Source organism: Lampetra planeri, chromosome 25 (assembly GCF_965212315.1).
Source record: "Lampetra planeri chromosome 25, kcLamPlan1.2.h2, whole genome shotgun sequence".
Lineage (NCBI taxonomy): Eukaryota > Metazoa > Chordata > Hyperoartia > Petromyzontiformes > Petromyzontidae > Lampetra > Lampetra planeri.
Window position 1 is genome coordinate 1,490,511 of NC_136131.1, and position 12,682 is coordinate 1,503,192.

Here is a 12,682-nt window from a genome sequence, read left to right on the forward strand (position 1 = left end):
ATTTAACCGAGTGAGAGCTCAAGAGGCCAGGAGAGAGAGGCTCACTTGCCAAGGGGCAACTTGGGCTACCTGAAGAAAAAAGAAAAGAGAAATAAATAAAATAAAAAGCGCAGAAATTAAGCAAAGAGAAATCAGGACAAAAAACTACACGTCACACGAGAAGGCGAAAATATTGCACACAAACACGAAGTCAATGTTACTTAATAAAGTCCCTTTAGTGCGAGTTGTCTCGCGCAGATAATATCAACAGAGATGCATTCGTCGTGCAGTGAGATGTAATGATATGTAATAAGTGAGATACATGGGGAAGAAATAGGGGATGTGTTAAAAAAGAAATCTGAGAGATAGGAAAATGATGCACTCAAAAGAGATACGAGAGAGAGGGGAGGGGGGTGCTGGATAGAAGATAAATAATAGCTATACAGCGTGTGGATACAACGCTAATACTCAACCCTGCAAGACACTTACCCCCCCCCCTCCACACGAGCCACCCCCACCCACATCCCTAGAGAGCCTACACAACAACGAAGACCATTCGCTCAATTATTCCGCACAGCCATGCAAAGTGATTAACTTTGTGCGATGACACGACATGAGTTTGGGGGGCTGGATGTTGGCCCCCGTGGGTGCCTCTTTGTGTGACCGATCAGCTACAAGGCCACGTGATCCTTGCTGTAGCTCTGCATGGTGCATCTCTGATCCGCGCACCGCTGATCCGCGCACCGCGACGCACACGTTGAGTGATGTGCGGTGGCACTTGCGTTAAAACAATGCCAAGACACAAATAAACCACCACTAGCGTCGCGTTAAAACAACGCAAAGACACAAATAAACCAGCGCTAACGTCGTGTTAAAACAACACGAAAACACAAATAAACCAGCGCTATCGTCGTGTTAAAACAACACGAAGACACAAATAAACCAGCGGTAACGTTGCGTTAAAACAACACGAAAACACAAATAAACCAGCGCTAACGTCGTGTTAAAACAACACGAAGACACAAATAAACCAGCGGTAACGTTGCGTTAAAACAACATGAAGACACAAATAAACCACCGCTAGCGTCGCGTTAAAACAACGCGGAGACACAAATAAACCACCGGTAACGTTGCATTAAAACAACACGAAGACACAAATAAACCACGCGTAACGTCGCGTTAACACAACACAAAGACACAAATAAACCACCGGTAAAGTCTCATGTTTCATCGCTATCTAGTATCCGCATGGGTGTGACAATGTTGCCAATCCAAATTCACTTAAGCTGACGATGGCGATGCCTTCACACTGCATTGCATCTGCCGTCATTCCAAAACTCACTCAAACCTCATCTTTGTCAGCAGCCATGAGTGACACTGCACTGATTTCTCACCGGTATTGACGAATACAAAACAATTTACATTGATATGTATGTATGTATATTGGGCGGGGGGGGGGGGGTTACTACTGGCCTGTAATGCTGCGAGTCGGAAGCAGACCATTGGAGCTAAATGGCTTGGACCAAACAAAACTAAAACTAAACACATTTTTTATTTTACCAGGCAAGGCCCACTGAGCTACATAGCTCCTTTTCAGAAGCAACATGGCCATCACAAATGACAGCGCAATGAAGTGGCTCATCATGTGGAACTTTATAGCAGCCAAATAGGCTGCACGCACATTTAGAGAATTGCATGTCTCTCTCCACGGGAAGCGAGACACTCAAATTCCAAATACAGTAAAACCTCGGAGATCGAACGCACCAGAATTCGAACAAATCGCCGTTCGAACGATATTTCCGAACATTTTTTGCCCCGGAAACCGAACGAAATTCGGAGGTCGAACGGGCAATCGCGACTTGAAAGAACCTGTACGGCTGAGACGCGTATGGACAGCTTGCATGACGCTTGCCCAGACAAAAGTTTTACCGTGTGAGAGGCTCAGTTAACGGGTAGCTCTCACCCAGTGAGTGCAGTTACCCGCAAAACATCGTTCCTTAACTTTTTCGTTAATTTCCTTTATTTTAGTGTTTTTGGTGTTTAACCATACACAATGTCTCCATTTATGTATTGTGTTTCTTGCTTTTTTGTATGATTTTATGCATGTAATTACTGTACACTTCGTGTAAAAATGCTTTATAATGAGAGATGTCTTGTGTCTGGAACCAATTAATGTCATTTACATTCATTCTTATGGGGAAAATTAATTCGGTGTTCCAACAAATCGGTGTTCGAATGGCCTTCTGGAACGAATTAAGTTCGATCTCTGGGGTAGCACTGTATATAGAAGGCATCAGGGTCGGGATCGACCCGACGACCTCCTGTATGCCAGGCGAGGTAGTTAACATCTCCTAGTCACCGTGGCGCACCACCGCAGTGCCTCCCGGGCCGAGTGACATCACCCACGCAGCAGCCAAGTCTCCGGAGTTCCACAATTGCTGCTGTCTGAGCCTGCTGTGCATTGGGGGAGTGATCACGTCTCCTATGGACGCACTGCACCCAAGTAACCCCTTGGAAGGGCCCGGCCCATTGCGGCCTTTGGGTTCGTAGACCGGAGCGAGATGGCGTGGTTCTTGTTGTTGTGCGACGCTGCGTTTATACAAACAGCTGCGAGGCGGGAAAAGCTCCAGGCTCGGGCAACATCACCCCACGATGAGCAATGCCATCACACTCTGGAGATACGTGCAAAGAGATTGAGCAAGTAAGACGTGATCCAGGCATCCACTCAAGAGGTACGTAGATGACACGTTCATCATCTGGCCACATGGCCGACCAACTGTGAACCAATTCCTCAACCACATCAATTCCATACACCCAGCCATCAAATTCACCATGGAAGTGAAAAAGGATGGCAAGCTACCATTCTTGGATGTTTCATCGAAAAGAGACCAGATGGCTCAATGGGACACTGTCTACAGGAAAGCCACCCATACGGATGCCTACCTAAAACCTGACTCCCACCACCATCCATCACAGAAGAATTCCCTCATCAAAACTCTACACCATAAAGCTCGATGTATTTCTGACCATCATCACCGAGCCAGTGAACTGGAACACGTACACCAAGCTCTCAAGATGAATGGATATTCAGACTACACAATATATTACCCCAACCGTTGGGAAAGAACCATCTGAGGATCCAATCAAAACCATCACCTTGCCATACATAGCAGGGGTCACCAAAAATATTTCTAAAATCATGAGCAAACACAAGATCCAGGTTCGATTTAACACAGGACGTAAAATTCGTGATCTGATCCCATCTGTGAACGATGTGATCCCTGACATGCAATACCCGGGCGTCTACAAACTGAGTTGTGGCTGCGGGAGTAGTTACATTCTGGAAACTAAGCGGCATGTCTTGGACCGTGTTCGTGAACATAAGGCAGATCTGAAACACGGTCATTGTTTTAATGCGGTGGGCTCACACGAAATTGATTTCTCTAAGACGAAGGTACTTTGCAAACCCATTGGCTATCAACAAAAATTCGTTCATGAAGCCATCCATATATATAGACACAGACACAATTTCAATCGAGAAGATGGGTACAAACTTAGCAATCATTGGAAGGAAGTTATCAACCAGTTTCAGTCATAACTGGCTGTGATGTTCCCTTCCTGCCAGCTTCAGATGTAATTTTTTTTATTTTTTCCCCATGGCTTCGGCTCTCCGATTTCAACTGAGCAGGTTGATTTCTCGCGCCAACGTGGCCACCTATGGATGACGACCTCTGCATCGCGGTGGCTCTGCGATCTTACATTAACATGCTAATCTCTCACATTAACATCACTAGCCCCGCCCATTTCGTTTATGACCCTAGGACTACACTCATTTTAAACCTCTACAACAGTCTGCATTCAGTAGTTTTCCTCCTCTTTCCTCCTGATGACGATCGCTTGTGTTGTGATCGAAACGTCGGAGTTTTTTGTGAATTCCTTTGAACCATCTACGTGACTTTACCGAAAGACCCAAAGAATAAAGACGCAATCACTTACAGACTATGCATTCCTCTTGAACATTACCGGCTCTGATATTGGGGCTGATAGAGCGAACGCGACAGACCAAGACAGATCATGCGAGAAAGCTCAAAGAAGCCAGACACATTCCAAACGAGACATGAAATTAAATATTAAATCCAGTCTCTCCACTGAATTATGACGATCTGATGGGGGAAGGTAACTCAGTCACATGCATGGGGTGCCGCGGTGGTGAGACGTTAACTCCCTCGCCTGGTATGCAGGAGGCCGTGGGTTTGATCTTCACCCTGATGCCTGCCGTATATTTGGAGTTTGCATGTCTCTCTACCCATGGTCGCGTGGATTTTTTTCCAGGTGGTCCAGTTTTTCCCTCCACATTTAGAATCAACATGCGTTTAGAGTATTTAGTTTCTATAAATGTCCCCGCAATAAGCCACTTTGTTGAGCCATCATTTGTGATCAGGTCGCTTCTGAAACGAGCTGTATAGCTCAATGGGCCTTACCAGTAAAATAAAAAAGTTTATATTTTTAAAGTTTATGACATGCCTAAATATCGTGGACATATCACCTGTAATTAGCATGATTGGCTGTGTACGGTGCGATCCAAGTTCAACATATTTACATATTGATATGCCTACATATCGTGGACATATCACGCACGCAAAGAATTTGGATGTCGACTTCATTTGCCGAGACATGGCGAGTCTACGATATATATCGTGCGATATTTGGTCTCACGGTCATCCTTTATTCAACTCGGAGATCAAATAATCGTATGTCCTTTTTTGCAAAGTATCATTACATCACCATCATCGTTTTGTTCATTTTCCAAGCAAAGTCATCACATAACAAGCGGATACCCAAAATGTTCACGCATGCGGCTTCGCAGACCTACTTTCCGTACCGCCATCTCCTGCCCAGAGGCTTCGAGAGTCTCGGAAATCTATGCGATCCACCGACCCCTGTCTTACAAAGCGCCGAGTGACGCGGCTTGCGCCAGGACGCGGGGCACACCGTAGCGAGTGGGCACGCAGGGTTGGGACTCCTCGCTGTGAGACGGGAGACTGTCAACACCGAGGGCCACGCCGCTCGGCCAGTAGGGATGAAACAACATGTGCGAGCAAAACACTTCCATGGGTTGCCACGGTGGCGGGATGTTAACTACCTCGCCTGGTATACAGGAGGTCGTGGGTTTGATCCCGACCCTGACTCCTGCTGTATATTTGTTCGCCCCGTGGTCGTGTGGATTTTTCTCCGGGTCCTCCGGTTTTTCCCTCCACACTTATAAACGTGCATATAGAGTTATAAATTTCCATGCAATAAGTCACTTCGCTGAGTTACCATTTGTGGCCAGGTAGCTTCTGAAACAGATCTCAAGAGCTCAGTGGGCCTTACCTGGTAAAATAAAAAATTGCTTGTAGCTTTAATCTAACCTATATAATTAATTTTTTGTCTGTCTGTCTATCTGTCTGTCTATCTGTCTGTCTATCTGTCTGTCTGTCCGTCCATCTGCGTACGCTCCCTTGCGGGGGATGTAGCTCTCGGACCGTGGGGTTCGTCGAGATTAAATTTTGCAGGTGGGCACGCCCCCGGCCCGCGGTAAACTTAGGCATTTCCGATTTTTCGTCTCTAAACTTTAAATCGGACCGATTATCGATTTAGTGCGATTTCTATTTATTTATTTAGTTAACTCTTTATTTATTTATTTAATATCGCCGACCGGCGCGGACCACGGCGGTTGCCCCTGGCAACGGGTAGCAACAACTTCGCTGCGGGGTGGACGCCATTTTTAATTCCCGTTAAAAATATGCGCACGCATTAACACGCGACTCTGAGGTAAATTCATCAAAGTTTCACGTCCTCTTCGCTCCCCTTCCACCCCAATGTGTGCAATTACTATTATAGGGTCGGTAGATAATAAAATTATAGCGATTAGACAGTATTATTGTAGCGCGGGGGGGGGGGGGGGTTAACGGCCCCAGCACCCAGCCTCAGCCGGATGGGCAATCTAGGCGAGGCCGGAGGCTCTGCACGGTACTAGGCCTCGACACGCAACTCTGTCAGGCGACGACTCTGTGGTATAAACTCGATATACCCATCGTTGCCCGGGGGAAAATACATTTAAAATCTTCTGAAAACTTTAAAACATAACATACCAATGAAAATACAACTGTGTAATTAAAATTCTAAACCCGACCGCGCCAAGAATCGATTCTCTGAATCGCGAAAAGGAATCGACGGTTGCAGATTCATTTAGAATCGCCTTATTTCCGTTTAATATAAGTTGGTTATAGAGTTGATATAAACTGCTACGAATGGGAAATATCCGGCGTTGACCGGGGCTAAAATATAATTAAAAACTCCTGAAAACTTTAAAACATAACATAACAATGAAAATAAAACTCTGTAATTAAAAATGGAAACCTCCTATGCGCCAGGAATCGATTCTTTGAATCGCGCAAAGGAATCATTGAAGGTTGTAGATTCCTTTAGGATCGCCCTTAACATGTGGTGAGGGAGAGAGTGGTGAGGGGGAGAGTGGTGAGGGGGAGAGTGGTGAGGGGGAGAGTGGTGAGGGAGAGAGTGGTGAGGGGGAGAGTGGTGAGGGGGAGAGTGGTGAGGGGGAGAGTGGTGAGGGGGAGAGTGGTGAGGGGGAGAGTGGTGAGGGGGAGAGTGGTGGTGGTGTGGGTGAGTGGTGGTGGTGTGGGTGAGTGGTGAGGGTGACGTTGAGTGGTGAGTGGTGATTGGTTAGGGGGGAGGGTGAGTGGCGGTTGTTAGTGGTGATTAGTGAGGGGTGAGTGGTGAGGGTTAGTGGTGAGCATGAGTGGTGAGGGTGAGTGTTGAGCGTGAGTGGTGAGGGTGAGTGGTGATTGTTGAGGGTGTGATTGGTGAGGATGAGTGGTGAGTAGTGAGGGTGAGTGGTGAGGGTGAGTGGTGAGTGGTGAGGGTGAGTGGCGGTTGTGAGTGGTGATTAGTGAGGGGTGAGTGGTGAGGGTGAGCAGTGAGGGTGAGCAGTGAGGGTGAGCGGTGATTGGTGAGGGTGTGATTGGTGAGGATGAGTGGTGAGTGGTCAGGGTGAGTGGTGAGGGTGAGTGGTGAGTGGTGAGCGGTGAGGGTGAGTGTTGAGGGTGAGTGGTGAGTTGTTAGGGTGAGTAGTGAGGGTGAGTGGTGAGCGTGAGTGGTGAGTGGTGAGCGGTGAGGGAGAGTGGTGAGGGAGAGTGGTGAGGGAGAGTGGTGAGGGAGAGTGGTGAGGGAGAGTGGTGAGGGAGAGTGGTGAGGGTGAGTAGTGAGTGGTGAGGGTGAGTGGTGATTGGTGAGGGTGAGTGGTGAGGGTGAGTGGGGAGGGTGAGTGGCGGTTGTTAGTGGTGATTAGTGAGGGGTGAGTGGTGAGGGTGAGCGTGAGTGGTGAGGTTGAGTGGTGAGCAGTGAGGGTGAGTGGTGATTGGTGAGGGTGTGATTGGTGAGGATGAGTGGTGAGGGTGAGTGGTTGTTGTGAGGGTGAGTGGTTGTTGTGAGGGTGCGTGGTGAGGGTGAGTGGTGAGGGTGAATGGTGAGGGTGAGTGGTGAGGGTGAGTGGTGATTGATGAGGGTGAGTGGTGAGGGTGAGTGGGGAGGGTGAGTGGCAGTTGTGAGTGGTGATTAGTGAGAGGTGAGTGGTGAGGGTGAGCGTGAGTGGTGAGGGTGAGGTTGAGTGGTGAGTGGTGAGGGTGAGCAGTGAGGGTGAGTGGTGATTGGTGAGGGTGCGATTGGTGAGGATGAGTAGTGAGGGTGAGTGGTTGTTGTGAGGGTGAGTGGTGAGGGTGAGTGATGAGGGTGAGTGGTAAGAGTGAGTGGTGAGGGTGAGTGACGGTTGTGAGAGGTGATTAGTGAGTGGTGAGGGTGAGGGTTAGTGGTGAGCATGAGTGGTGAGGGTGAGTGTTGAGCGTGAGTGGTGAGGCTGAGTGGTGATTGTTGAGGGTGTGATTGGTGAGGATGAGTGGTGAGTGGTCAGGGTGAGTGGTGAGGGTGAGTGCTGAGAGGTGAGGGTGAGTGTTGAGGGTGAGGGAGAGTGGTGAGGGAGAGTGGTGAGGGTGAATGGTGAGGGTGAGTGGTGAGTGGTGAGGGTGAGTGGCAAGTGGTGAGGGTGAGTGGTGATTGGTGAGGGTGTGATTGGTGAGGATTAGTGGTGAGTGGTGAGGGTGAGTAGTGAGGGTGAGTGCTGAGCGGTGAGGGTGAGTGGTTGTTGTGAGGGTGAGTGGTGAGTGGTGAGAGTGAGTGGTGAGGGTGAGTGGTGATTGTTGAGGGTGTGATTGGTGAGGATGAGTGGTGAGTAGTGAGGGTGAGTGGTGAGTGGTCAGGGTGAGTGGTGAGAGTGAGTGGTTGTTGTGAGGGTGAGTGGTGAGGATGAGTGGTGAGGGTGAGTGGCGGTTGTGAGTGGTGATGGGTGAGTGGTGAGCGGTGAGGGGTGAGTGGTGAGGGTGAGTGGTGAGGGTGAGTGGTTAGGGTGAGTGCTGAGTTGTGAGGGTGAGTGGTGAGAGAGTGGTTAGTTTTGAGGGTGAGTGGTGAGATTGAGTGGTGAGGGTTAGTGGAGAGTGGTGAGTGGTGATTGGTCAGTGGTAATTGGTGAGGATGAATGGTGAGTAGTGAGGGTGAAGTTGAGTGGTGAGGGTGAGTGGTGGTTGTGACGGTGAGTGGTGAGGGTGAGTGGTGAGGGTGAGTGGTGAGGCTGAATGGTGAGGGTGAATGGTGAGAGTGAGTGGTGAGTGGTGAGGGAGAGTGGTGAGTGAGAGTGGTGAGGGTTAGTGGTGAGGGTTAGTGGTGAGAGTGAGTGGTGAGGGTGAGTGGTGATCGGTGAGTGGTGAGGGTAAGTGGTGAGGGTGAGTGGTGAGGGCGATTGGTGAGGGAGGTTGGTGAGTGGTGAGTTGTGAGGGTGAATGGTGAATAGTGTGTGGGAGTGGTGAGTGGTGAGGATGAGTGGTAAGGGTGAGTTGTGAGTGGTGAGGGTGAATGATGAGTAGTCAATATGCACTGCTGATATCATACCAGGTACCACCACCACAATATGTACTCCTCTCATCATAGCAGATACCACCACAGCAGTATGCACTGCTGTAATCATAGCAGGTACCAACACAGCAGTATGCACTGCTGTAATCATAGCAGGTACCAACACAGCAGTATGCACTGCTGTAGTGATAGCAGGTACAACCTCAGTCGGTATACACTGCTGTAGTGATAGTAGATACTGCTATCGAGTTGGTAGATACTGCTATAGTAAATACTAAAACAGTCAGTATATACCACTACAGTCAGTCAATACTGCTACAGTCAGTATATACTACTTTACAGTCAGTACATACTACCACGGTGAGTAGCTACTAGAGTCAGTAGATACTATTATAGAGTGAGTAGATACTGCTATAGATTTTGTAGTTACTACTATAGTCAGTGGATACTACTATAGAGTCAGCAGATACTATACAGTTAGTCGTTACGAGTATATAGTCAGTAGATACTACTGTAGGCCCAGTAAATACTACTATGGTCAGTAGTTATTACAGTCACTAAATACTACTACACAGTCAGTAGCTACTACTGGCTCAGTAGATACTACGGTACAGTCAGTAGATACTACTACAGAGTCAATAGATACCACTTCCTCTGTTGTATGTAAGGTGTTGTTAGTATATATACCTACGAGGGGTAAATATATTTTTTGAGGGGGGGGGGGGGGGAGACCACAATTTTCGGAAACATTTCGACATCAACTATTTACCCTACACTTTCTACAACTTTTTGGACTTGTGAAAGCCTCTTATATATTTGTTGGTGGAGAAATGTACAAACAGCCCACCGGGCTTTCACAATACCTTAGTATCTGTGTATATATGTAAGGTTTTTAAGAAATATATTTTTCACCCGGGCAAAGCCGGGTACTTCCGCTAGTCATCTATATTTTACTTCCCTGTCATCTCCAGCGCATCAGCCCGGTCAACTCGAAACAGATCTCAAGAGCTCAGTGGGCCTTACCTGGTAAAATAAAAATAGTTCGTAGCTTTAATCATCTATATTTTACTTCCCCGTCATCTCCAGCGCAACTCGGATAGCCTCATCAATAACCCACGCCGCGTTCCCAAGACGATGGTGCTGCAACTCCCACAAAGAGCCACTCTGGTCGCATGACAAAAAATTGCAATCGTCGATTTAAACTGAAACCGTGTAATCCACTGTGCTAAAGCCACCCCCCCCCCCGTTTAATTTAACGAGGTCCTCGAGGAGTGTGCTGCGCCGTAACCCGTCGGACAGAACTCCACGGGCTGTAGAGTGACAGGATGCTCGACAAACTTTTAACGGCGACCTTGAATAATTTACCCTTCTGACTGCAACGTGAGAAGTCGACCTAATTATACATGAGGTGGGAAATTAATCCTATCGGGGGGGGGGGGCGGTTGGCGGGGGGGGAACTACGTTTACACACTCTTCATGAAAAGAATATAACTCGACATGGTATTGCAAAAAAAATTCGACACTAACTAAATAATTGTAAACGAAAAATTAGCGCATACGACTGTGCAAACACAATCATTGGCTGATCTTATACCACGGACAATACACTTACAGAGTACCCACACACTTACACAGCACCTCCGATTAGCACGGCTGGCTACGGACGGTGCTTAAAGAGGTTCGACACACACACACATGGCCCGGCACCCATGAGAACAGCAGAATTTAGACATTCACCTGGCCGGGGCCTGTGGCTCGTACCACCAGGCTAGCTGAGCCCCTCCCATCCATGGAGATCGGGCCTCTCCCTCTTCACTCATCGCTCACCGACGCCAACGATGACATTGCCTCACAAAACCAATACCCATTATACATCCATTCATCACCCATGAAGCCGCGACCCTGAAGGGAATAATGCCGGTGGGTCAACAACAGCACCGCGGCTGATCCCCGATTGGCCAGCGGTGGTGCGTAGTGCTCCGAGAGCGTCTCAAGAACTCTTCGTGTCCTCCGGGGGGGAGACTTGTAGGAATTACTCAAAGCCAAAAACCTCTGCATTTGCTTAAAGACGTACACGTGACTAGAGCACGCACTTACTTCGCTCTTCACTTGGCGCAATAAACACCGTTACACACACACATACACACACCTACAAATTGGAGCAATAATCATCACATTTTATCTACATATTAAAAAAACATTCGAAATCCATACTAAATTAATACGAAATCTCTCGTCCACATCATCTGTTATCACGACGACGCTGGTACCGTCAGTTGCTCTCTGGTAAATACCGTCGGATGACCCAACTGAGCAGAAAACGATCGTCATTGAGTGGAAATGTGTGGCCGTGTCGGGGAGTGGGGTTTTTGCCCGCGCACGGGCGGGCACGGCGTGCACCTTGGAGCTGCTTGAAGCGGCCGTCCATCTGCCGGAAGTTGTGCATCGCGAGCAGCGAGCTGCCGGGCGACGGCGGGGTCGTCACGCCGCTCATCTTCGTAGGCGGCGTTCGACGCGACGGTGCCGGCGCGCGTGTTCTCTGGCGCTTGCGCGGGTCGGACGTGGCCCCGGAGCGAGCCGAGCTTGGTGCGCGCTCTCGCGGGCACGGAACCGCTGCCACCACCACCACCACCACCCCCCCTCGTCTCTAACACGGCCGTGCGCTAGCAACCGGCGAGTGGGTAAATAGACGGAGCGTCGCGCTAACTTTGACAAGGGGGGGGGGGGCGGGGGGGTGGAGGCCGTGGGTGTGGCGAGGAGGGAAGGGCCTTGATGTGGCGGCGGCGTCAGCCCCCAGCTCGCTTTGCGACTTGGCGCTGGGCGCATTCCGCTCACCTTTGTCGATTCGCTTTGCAAAGGGGGGGGAAAAGGTGAGAACTGCGTCACCACTGAAGCGAGACACCATCGCACGGGCGGGGGGGCACGACGAAGCCCCGGGGGGAGGGGGGCGGCGGGGGGAGTCTCGTACGGTGGGATTGTCCAAACCTGGTCCTGGGCCAGCCCTAGGTCGACTCGACCTCGAATGAGTACCTTGGTGAGGTGCGTAAAACACGTCCACTGCGGAGACAAAGGCGGCCGGGCGTGGTGCTGGCAAACCCACCCATTCCTTGAGCCTCGCTCGCTAAAAGCACTTGCACCAAGAGTCTGTCAGGGCTATTCACGGGGGGGGGGGATCTTTGTCTTTGCTTTGCATGAGGCGAGGTGTCAAGTCTTGGGGTAGGATTACATCTTAAGATGATTTAGGGATTCCCAAATGACACCCAACATTCACAAAGGGACAGAAATATCGACGTGCAAATGTGCTGCTCCTCAAAGAGACCGTCCCCTAAAGTCCTAGCCCCAGTCATTGGCAAAGTTTTGAAAATATACACAGCGCAATCCGAAGGTGCACACACTTGTATATCATTTGATTGCAGTCCGTGACTTTCGATGTATCACTGATGAGCACAGCGATGATGAAACCCATCCAAGTCTCCCTGACTGCGTCGTGCCTTCCGTGAAGACCCATTCGCTGAAATAACGTTTCAGTAATATCTACCGCTAAAAGAGTCTTGTTTATAAGCCTCTCCGAAGGAGCGAATACACAATTCATTTATTCGACTCTCAGGGTTGCTGCGGCTTATGTGCCGTGTCCTCGCCTGTGTGTGTAGCGAGCGGTGCGCGCAGGCAGTCACGGCTTTCTGGTGAGCCCCAGTGAGTGTCAAGCAATACCCGTGGATGTCGGACGGCTCGGTGCCTC

General features: G+C 49.3%; 1 protein-coding gene across 2 annotated transcripts in view; it reads right to left on the reverse strand.

The window, feature by feature from the left end:
* The window catches only part of LOC144727219 (spectrin beta chain, non-erythrocytic 1-like), a 166,128-nt gene that overhangs the window by 100,672 nt on the left and 52,774 nt on the right, over nt 1-12,682 (reverse strand). The window contains exon 1 of one of the 2 annotated variants that reach the window (XM_078605895.1): nt 11,344-11,547. The exons of the other annotated variant lie outside the window; for it this stretch is intronic. Within the exon in view, the coding sequence (XP_078462021.1) occupies nt 11,344-11,437 (94 nt within the window). The 5' untranslated portion in view covers nt 11,438-11,547. Of the gene's footprint in view, nt 1-11,343; nt 11,548-12,682 lie in introns of those variants that run through there. 2 annotated transcript variants of the gene reach the window in all.